General features: G+C 40.0%; 1 protein-coding gene and 1 long non-coding RNA gene across 2 annotated transcripts; one reads left to right on the top strand and one right to left on the bottom strand.

Annotated features, from left to right (window-relative positions):
* Positions 1-825: 825 nt before the first annotated feature.
* LOC108830290 (uncharacterized) lies at positions 826-1,849 on the bottom strand. The gene is made up of 2 exons (XR_001946168.2): positions 1,446-1,849; positions 826-1,315 (listed from the first exon to the last, which is right to left on the bottom strand). It is a non-coding gene; the product is annotated as an uncharacterized LOC108830290 (long non-coding RNA).
* A 1,821-nt stretch (positions 1,850-3,670) lies between these two features.
* On the top strand, positions 3,671-5,728 carry LOC108830279 (uncharacterized). The gene has a single exon (XM_018603883.1). The coding sequence runs from the start codon at positions 3,671-3,673 to the stop codon at positions 5,726-5,728; it is 2,058 nt and encodes a 685-aa protein (XP_018459385.1).
* The last annotated feature ends 4,956 nt before the right edge of the window (positions 5,729-10,684 follow it).

Consider the following 10,684-nt stretch of genomic DNA (forward strand, 5'->3'; position numbering starts at 1 on the left):
CTGTCACCAAGTTCCAAGACCATGAGCATGATTTCAAAAGGGTGTATTATAACTTTAAAAGAGATTCATTAAGAGGAACATACTGCTTAGAGTCTCAGTTCTAATTAAACACTTTTCAAAGCCAGAGTGAATGGCTCAAACAACTTGTTTTCAGTCATGCATGTATCAACAAAGAAAGATACTCACACCAAATATTTGACAGTCAACTGAAATTTTGATTTCACAACAATTAACATAAAGCAACTAAAGTTGCTTCAACTTTAAAAAAGAATGAGGACTTAGATTGCTTCCATTGTAATAATATACCGACCCTCTTGCTTTACATTGATCTCAATATAGTTGTATATTGATTATCAGCAACTTAATCTACAGACGAAATAGTTAACTTTGCATTTCAAAAATCTACCTTTGAAGCCTATTAATAAGAATAATGGCTGATGAGAAACCAAAGCGATAAACACTTAATCGAAGCCGTTATATTTCAGACAATCAACAATCACAAATAGAAACAAAAACTCGACTCGGAGCAGACAAGATGCTTTCTTTACCTCAAAACACTACAAGAAATATGTCCATTGTTAGCGCAGGTTTTATGCTATGTTAGGGGTTTGATAGCGTTTTACCAAATGCTATGTATACGGCAGCAATCATAGGTATCCCTTTACGATAGCATTTTTGTAACGCTACAAAAAATAGAGATACAATAGCAATATTTGAATGCTATTATTAAATTAAATAATGGTTCATATTTCGTGCCATGATAGGTCATTCTAAAATTAAAAAAACTAAATTAAAATAATTAAAATTAAACCCATTTTTTTATAATTAAAAATAAAATAAAATATATTGATAAATAAATTTCGGTTTACAAAGCTAAACCAGAAAAAAAAAATAAAGTAAACCACAACGGTTTATCCAATTCGGTTTACACTAAACCGGAAAACTCTAAACAAAAAAAAACACTAAACCTAAAAAAAAAAAATTCCAGCCGCCCTTCTCCATCTTCCATGTGTGCCTCCTCAACCAGTGCGCCTGGCCTTCTCCATCCTTGACCGGAGACGCCGTCGTCTCTGCTTCCGGCCTCAGGGTCTCCCCCACTACAGCTTCCGTGCGCCTCCTTCGACGCAACTGCCGCCTCGCCTCCTTCATGAGCCTTGCGCCTCCTCCTCTTCCAGCCTTGACCGGAGACGTCGTCATCTGCAGCTTCCGTGCCTCCTCCCAGATTCGTATGCCTATTTACGTTTGTTTGAGACCTGAAAAAATGTCGTCATCATCTCCAGTCTCACCAGCGTCATCTCCATTCACGAATCTAGATCTGAAAAAAATGTGAAACAAAAATCTTTGAGATTTGAGAAGGTAAAAGAGTAATGGTAGTGGTAGAGGAAGAAGGAGGAGGAGGATGCGACTGAGGCAGAAGTAGTGGTGGTAGTGTAGAAGATGGTCACTTGTGGTTGAGGAACAAGGAGGAGGAGGATGCGATTGTGGTCCGCGAAGGTGGGGAACAAGGAGGAGGAGGTGGCGGAGGTGACAGTGATGATGGTTTGTGTTTGTAGAATGAGGATTGCTATGGTGAAGAAAGAAGAAGAGTAGAATGATGAAATGAAATCTCAGTAGAGAGAGGAGCAGAGAGAAACGTGAGAGTGAGAGGAAGACCAAAAGAAAATGATTGGACAAGGAGTAAATTGAATTACATCCATTGGATCAAAATAATCAATGGTTAAAAATAGCTATCTTTGTCATCAGATATTAACCAATCTCAACATTTCACTTTATTATATTATTTGTGAAGAGGAGAAAAAAAAAGAATTGATTATTTAGTGGCCGTACGATTTTTCATATCAACGGTGGATGACTAATCAAAGCCAATCCTTCTCTTTGTGCCTTGACCAATCAGAAGCAAGCTTCCTATTTTTATCCTGTTTTAAATATTTTGTTACTTTTGTTAGTAAGAGTTAGAAAATAATTAGGGTTAGAATATATGAGATTTGAAATTTAAAATAAATTTATTGTTTTATGATATAAGATTTAGAAATAAAGTTTAGTGTTTTATGATAAAAGGTTTGAAGCGTTTGGTTTAGGGTTTGAATTTGGGGTATAAGGCTTGAAAGTTTTAAATATTAAGTTTGAATGTTAATTTTACATATACTACAGCAATAAGATTTGTGTATTTAAAAATTAGAGTTCTAAGGTTTTTAGTATGCATTTAAGGTATATGATTTAGGGTATGTTTTGGATTCATAGTTTAAGGTATGAATTTAAGATATGAAACATAGGGTTTGAAGTGTATTTGGGGAATAAATTTTGGAGATTAGATATAGGGTTTAGAATTTTTTTTTTAGTTTTGGGGTTATAAATGTTAAAATGAATTTAAAGTTATAAAATTAATTAAAGAATTTTGAAAATTACAAATTGTGTTCAGATATAAAAGAGTTTAATTGAAGACTTTATATTTGTGTTTAGGAAATTAAAGTTTAAGATAAAAATATTAGATTTTGAATTTAATTTTAAGATTTGAAGTTATAATATGAAAAAGTTAGAGTTTTAAGGGTTTAAAACTATGTTTAGGGTTTAGGGTTCACATAGCTTTTCTTAGCGTAGAAAAATGCTATAATACGTTTTTGATAGTGATACTGAAGCCGCTTAAATATTATTTTTGGCGCTTAAGTATAACTTTTCGCTAAGTATTGGCGGGATCAGTAATTTTATCTTCCCAGTCAATTAATTTTTAAAATAGCATTAACTAAGTGCTATTTTAGTTTTCACTATATGATAGCGCTTATCTAATGTTATTATAGAGTACAAAAATTTTAACCTCATCTACGACAGCAGTTCAGTAAAACGTGCTATAACAATGTGCTATCAATGTGAACTTTTTTTGTAGTGAAAAGTCCTGAAGAGAATTAATCTAAATGACACATGAATTAAAGCTCTTGGTTCCTTAGCTGTGGCCGATGCTACAGCCATAGTGGTTGCTTGATATGTCTCCCATCTCTCTGAACCTGATAAAGAGCATAGCCTGAGCTCACGGTCAACATTAGAAGAATCTGATATAATATCTTATATATACGGCATATAGATTACCTCATCAGAAGTAAAATCACCTCGACAGTTCCACTGCAAGTTGACTCCGCACAGATAGAAGTTCCTATAAATCAAATACGAAAAATGGTTACTATGACAAAACAATCTTGAAGAAACTCTAAAACTCATGTCTCTTGCTTTCTAGTCGCTTACATGGTCTCTGTGTTTTGCGTATCAGTCTGATGCAGCGCATCTATGGACCGTTGAAGACTCACACACAGAGTGTTTTACTTGGGCGACAAGAAAGGGATTCATTTATTTATTTTCGGTTTTGTTTTTATTAGAGATAATTACAACTTATTTATTTGCAGTTATCTATTTCTTTAGTTGGTGTATATATTCACCTTAGGATACTTTGTAACTTCTCACGTTGGATTTTATAAACTGCTTTTAGCAATTGAGCTTATCGCTTGAAGAGGAGAACTCTTATCCCCTTTGAATTCATTGACTGCTTCATTGAGTTCAAGATCCGAGTTCGAATTAGGATTCTCCTGGAGGATTCGAGTTTGATTTCGTTACTTAGATTCCGCCTCTCTATCAGTTGGTATCAGATACATCACGTTCTGGGAATCAACTTCATCTTGCCACAATGCCTCCGAAGAAGCAAATCGACGCCTCCACCAGTAACCGTGAAATCGCAGACTGGACGGAACTTCGTCAAACGCTTTTGGCTATGCAAGAGAGCATTCAAACCACCATCCACACGACGATGCTGGAGATGGGTGATATGCTCGCACAGAGAATTACCGGTCAACTTCCCCTTCGCAACGAGGAAGAAGACAATGAAATTGAGGATGATAGGGACAATCCGTTCGCCGGTATTGAACATGCTGGAGATCAACGCCGACTACAACGTCGTGCGGCTGGGTTCCCTGACAATGGGCGCCAACAGAATCATCGTTGGGAATCGAGATTTAAAGTGGAAATTCCCGAGTTTCATGGAGGAGTTCGTGGGGATGCCCTTCTCGATTGGATGGTTTCAGTGGAGGAAATCCTGGAGTTCAAACAGGTTCCTGAAGATCGCAGAGTACCATTGGTGGCGATGCGGTTTCGTGGTCATGCAGCTTCTTGGTGGAAGCAACTGAAGACTACAAGGGCCAGAACAGGGCGTTCGCCGATCCAGACTTGGGAGAAACTCAAAAAACATCTGCGGGCTACCTTTTTACCTCATACCTATGACCGCTTGACCTACAACAAATTGCAAAATTTGAAACAGGGCTCGCGTTCCGTGGAGGAATATGCCGAGGAGTTCTCTCTGTTACTGACAAGAACAAAGATATACGACAGTGAGGAACAACTTGTTTCTCGTTTTATTGGAGGTCTGCGACCCCAACTGCAGAACTCGTTAGCGCAATTTGACCCGACTACAATTGCAGAGGCACACCGACGTGCAACTTCTTTTGAGCAGCAGACGCGCCCTTCATCATCAAACTGGTCGTCACAGACGTCCAAGACTCGTCCTTCTGACTCCGGCTCCTCGCTACCATCAGCGCAAGCCAAGGACACTGAGATGGGGACTGAAACACCTCGCCAACAGTCTAACACAGAGGATCAACAACTTAGGCGCTCAGCTCGCATCCCAGCAGTAAAATGCTTCAATTGTGGCGAGCAAGGTCATCGTCATGCAGCGTGCCCACATCCAAAACGTGGCTTAGTTGCTGATGACAAGACAGGGGAGGAAGATGCTGTATACGACTCCTATGGTGAGGATGAAGATGCCATTGAGAAAGTGTTACCAACACATGGGGATACAGGAAGAATGTTGGTGGTTCGACGCTCGTGTGCAGCTCCGCGCCGACAAGACAACATGTGGCTTCGCACAAATATATTCAAATCTACTTGCACGATCAATGGTTATCGATGCACCTTTGTGATTGATTCAGGAAGCTGTCGCAACGTCATGTCTGATGTCGCTGTAGAAAAGCTTGGTCTGCTCCGCGAACCTCACCCTGCACCATACACGTTGGGATGGCTTGATGAGAGAGTGAATATTCGTATCACGCATCGCGTACTGGTTCCTTTCTCGATCGGAGAATTTTACCGAGATCGAACCTATTGTGATATCGCTCCAATGGATATAAGTCACTTGCTGCTAAGCCGACCTTGGGAGTTTGATAGGAAGATCATTCATGATGGCGCACTTAACACATATAGTTTTTACTGGGAGACGCACAAGATTGTTCTGCTTCCTTCTCGTGAGAATGCTCTGGAGGCGCCTCCGTCACCACCGCCACAAACCCAACATCGCAGTCAGACAGAACACCCGTCAACGTTGCTCTGTTCTTACTCTGCTTTCATGTCCGAGCTCAGACAAGAAGGCGTGGCGTATGCCTTATTTCCAGCCTCTCCTCCTCGCGTGCTCTCATCTACTGTCAACTCGACATTAGAACCAGTTCTTGCCGAGTTTGTTGATGTGTTTCCAGCCGAGCTACCGACTGGTCTGCCTCCTCTACGTGATATACAGCATCACATAGACTTGATACCGGGAGCCTCTCTGCCTAATCGCCCACATTACCGGATGAGCCCTACAGAGCACGAAGAGTTACGCCGTCAGGTCAAGGACCTCTTGAGCAAAGGCTATGTGCGCGAAAGCCTTAGTCCGTGTGCGGTTCCAGCGCTTTTGATACCGAAGAAAGACGGTACTTAGCGCATGTGTGTGGATAGCCGTGCTATCAATAAGATTACAGTGCGTTATCGTTTCCCCATTCCGCGCCTTGATGACTTGCTCGATCAGATTGGTGCAGCCACCATATTTTCGAAAATTGACTTGAAAAGCGGCTATCATCAGATCAGGATCAGACCCGGAGACGAGTGGAAAACAGCATTCAAAACTAGAGAAGGGTTGTTTGAGTGGCTGGTCATGCCATTCGGGTTATCTAACGCTCCTAGCACCTTTATGCGGATAATGAATCAGGCTCTGCGCCCTTTCATTGGGAAGTTTGTTGTTGTCTATTTTGACGACATTCTCATATTCAGTGCTTCGCCTTCAGCCATATCAACCACCTGCGACAAGTTCTTTCGGTTCTGCGCCAGGAAAAATTTTATGCAGCACGGCATAAATGTGAGTTCGGCGTGAGTGAGGTTTTGTTTTTGGGTTATGTGGTCTCATCGAAGGGTTTATCGGTTGATACCTCTAAGATCGAGGCTGTGCGCTCTTGGCCAGTGCCCACGACCGTGTCTGAAGTTCGTAGTTTCCATGGGTTGGCATCCTTTTACAGACGCTTTGTTAGCCACTTTAGTACAATCATGGCTCCGATCACCAGCTGTATGAAGGAGGGTACGTTTCATTGGTCACCTGAGGCAGCTGCAGCGTTTGAGTTAATCAAGTAGAAGCTAACAACAGCCCCTATTTTGGTCCTACCAGATTTCGAGACTACTTTTGAGTTGCACTGTGATGCCTCCAAGTTGGGTATAGGCGCAGTTCTTAGCCAGAAAGGACGTCCCAATGCTTATTACAGCGAGAAACTTGCAGGAGCTCGGGGGCGTTACTCGACTTATGATGTTGAGTTCTATGCGATAGTGCAGGCTATCAAACATTGGCGACACTACCTGGTCCACCGTGAGTTCATCTTGTTCACTGATCATGATGCCCTGAGACATCTAAAAGCCAGGCGAAAGTCTCGTCCAGACATGCGTCTTGGATTGTGTTTCTCCAGCAGTTCACATTTTCCATTTGCCATCAGCCGGGGAAACTGAATCGCGTTGCTGAAGCATTAAGCCGGAGACATACTTTGCTATCATCGATGCACGCGACCGTGATCGGGTTTTCTTCTTTTGCGGAGCTTTACGCGACAGACCCGTTCTTTGCTCGCGTTCTGGAGGATGCCGAGGCAGGTCTCACTTCTGATTACACGCTGGATGATGGGTTTCTGTTCAGAGATCTGCGTATTTGTATTCCAGAGTGTAGTTTACGGCTCCAGATTATTGCAGAGTTGCATAATGAGGGCCATGTAGGCAGGGATCGTACACTGCAGTTGGTTACTCACTCTTATTTTTGGCCTACACTTCGTAGAGATGTTGAGCGCTTTGTGGCATGTTGTCGAGTTTGTCAACAAGCTAAGGGTAAAGCGACCAACGCTGGTCTTTATCTTCCATTGCCTATTCCTACTCAGCCTTGGACTGATGTCAGCATGGATTTCGTCTTGGGATTACCTCGTACTCAGCGCGGGTTTGATTCTATTTTCGTTGTCGTCGATCGCTTCTCCAAGATGGCGCATTTCATCCCTTGTAAGAAGTCGACTGATGCTGTGGATGTTGCGACCTTGTTCTTTCGAGAGATTTACAGACTTCATGGACTTCCATCGTCTATAGTTTCAGACAGGGATACACGCTTCTTGAGCCATTTTTGGCGCTCCCTATGGAAACAGTTGGGGACCAGCCTCGACATGAGCACTGCTTATCATCCTCAGACGGATGGTCAGACGGAGGTTACCAATCGCGCGTTGGGGGACTTTTTGCGTTGTCTTGTTGGCGACAACATTAAGAGCTGGGATTCAAAGCTGTGTAAGGCGGAGTTTGCACATAATCATGCTCTTAATCGGACTTTGGGTTTTAGCCCCTTCCAGGTTGTCTATGGGATCGTTCCGCGGTGCCCCTTGGATTTGTCGTTACTACCGGATAAGTCGCGTCTCCATGGTACGGCTGTTGATTTTGTTGCAGAGCTGGAGTCTGTTCATCGCAGTGCCAGAGTTCAGTTGGAGAAGACGACTGCAAAGTATAAAAAGGCTGCTGATTCTAAACGACGTGAAGTTCTCTTCTCACCTGGTGATTTGGTTTGGGTCTATCTCACCAAAGACCGCTTGCCTCTCCATGAATATAACAAGCTGCGTAGTAGAAAGATTGGACCGTTGGAAGTTATGGAGTGCATTAACCCCAATGCCTATCGAATTCGTCTTCCTAATCACATTCGGACACATGGCGTGTTTAACGTCAAGCATTTGTCCCGTTTCCATGGCGACAATGTCCCTGTAGCTTCTGGGACGAAGCTTTCCCTACCGGGGGAGACCTGATGCAGCGCATCTATGGACCGTTGAAGACTCACACACAGAGTGTCTTACTTGGGCGACAAGAAAGGGATTCATTTATTTATTTTCGGTTTTGTTTTTATTAGAGATAATTACAACTTATTTATTTGAAGTTATCTATTTCTTTAGTTGGTGTATATATTCACCTTAGGATACTTTGTAACTTCTCACGTTGGATTTTATAAACTGCTTTTAGCAATTGAGCTTATCGCTTGAAGAGGAGAACTCTTATCCCCTTTGAATTCATTGACTGCTTCATTGAGTTCAAGATCCGAGTTCGAATTAGGATTCTCCTGGAGGATTCGAGTTTGATTTCGTTACTTAGCTTCCGCCTCTCTATCACAGTCTCTGTTAACTCTTCATTCAGTTGCAGAGTTTATATCTTCTCCTTGCTGAGTCATGCTTCCAGTTCTTCTTCGGATTTGAGGGATGTGATTACACACTCGCTTTTTCCTTCAATCTATGGATTTATATACAATACACAAAGGAGAAAAAAACACAGAGATGCATTTTATGTGTCTACTTTGTTATTCACACAGTTGAAGGAGGGAGATTTCAGCGATAAGATACCTTAGTAGTATGTGATCAAGTGCGCCCAATTATCTCAAAACGCAATAAAACGCAGATTCACACATTGATGAACTGAACCTTGATGATATCTACGACGGATCACAGAATTCTCAGATTCAATCAGATGATATATTTAAAGGAAGAGTTAGATAGGCGATTATAAACAGATCTGGAAGAGAGGTTGCGATTGATCGAAGAAGTAACTTCTCTTAATTTTAAAAACCCTAAGGATGATGCTTAAGGGAAGAAGACATAAAAAGGTGATAATCACTGCCTGGATGAAAGAAAAGAATCATTGAATGCAATATCCTCTGCTTTTCCTATTCCTCATCAAACTTTGACGGTTTCTCAGAGAAGGTGGCCGGAGTAGTAATCGAGCGGCCACAAATTGTCTTGTAAAATAAAGATTTTAATGAAGAAGTTTCAATGGCTATTAAGAATTATGAGGAATGATGGTCAAGGGATGATGCCTCACCTTTTTATAGCTTGAGATTCATGGCCTTGTGAAAAGGGAAAATGAATTGATTGAAGATTTTTAGAAAGAAGATGAAACAATTCTTTTGTTCGGCTGAGATGAAGAACGTTTTCAGACATAAATTAAAAACGCCGCGTTAACTAAATTAAGAGTTGATTTATTCAATGTGGATCACATAAAACCCGTATACAAACTTAGGCCCAAATTCATTACACTTTCAATTAAATGAAACGGCGAGTTTTATGCACGGGACACGTGTCACACCCTGGTGAATCGAACTTCTGAGCTGTAATCCGAGGTGGAGGGTCTCAGGAGAGAGCAAAATGTTCTTTATATAACTAGATATAAATGATGATAATATAAATTATGTCCAATGTCATATTTTGTAATTAATCTAGTAAGAGAAGGGTTTTTAAAAGGGAAAATTGCCAAAAGAGAACAAAAAACAAGGGTGTTGTCCCTTTGGTATAAATCTTTTTTTGTCCAAATTTTCTCCTTTTTACCCTTTGTATTTCTGAAAATTAATGAAATAAATACTTTTGTGAAACAAAAAAAATATTAAAAATATAAAAAATTAATAAAACACCTATATACACATGCTGGTATTTTTTTTTCCAAAAAGTTCATAAAATAAAATTTTGAAAATACGTTCTACTAAAGGTAGAAAGTGCCTTCTACGGAAAATGGTATAGTAGAAAGCGATTTCTAAAATAAATACGTTCATCTACTATTTTTAGAACGTACGTTCTACTATTTACCAATTTGTAGGGGTGGGCAAAAAATCCAAACCGAACCGAATCGAACCAACCAAACCGAAGTTAAACCGAACCAAACCAAACCGTGCTCTTTATGTAACCCAATTGGTTCATGTTTTACTCAACCCGAACGGTTTGGTTTGGGTTTAGACCGAACCAAATCAAACCAAACCGATAATCCAATATATATATAGTAAAAATATTTATGATATATATATATATATATATATATATATATTATATATATATATATATATTAACATATTGTAAATTTTAGTTAAAGTTTCATTTTTCATTTTTTCATAACTTCCATATTTAAAAAAAAATAATAAATATGATTCAAAAAATATATACTACTATATATAAAATCATGTAGCATAAGTTTTTATATTCTCACTCTATCGTGTATGAGTTGATTATTTTTAATAAAAGTATAAACTGATACCTTCATATTTTATAACCAACCCGAACTACACCGAACCAAACTAGACCATAATAATGTAAACCGAACTAAATCTAAACCAAACCGAAATGAACCGAACCAAATTAAACCCAAACCGAACCCAAACCAAAGCTACTTTGGTTTTAATTGGTTTGAGTTTTATAAAACCCAAATTACCCAAACCAAACCGAACTCAAACCGAACCCGAAACTAAACCGAAATGCCCACCCCTACCAATTTGTAAAAATGTGGAATGCGCATTCTACTAATCCTAAAGCTATCTACTTTTCGTCTGGAAGCATCTTCTACTTTTATTAAGTATTCTAAATTTCGCGGA

Source organism: Raphanus sativus, chromosome 7 (genome assembly GCF_000801105.2).
Source record: "Raphanus sativus cultivar WK10039 chromosome 7, ASM80110v3, whole genome shotgun sequence".
Lineage (NCBI taxonomy): Eukaryota > Viridiplantae > Streptophyta > Magnoliopsida > Brassicales > Brassicaceae > Raphanus > Raphanus sativus.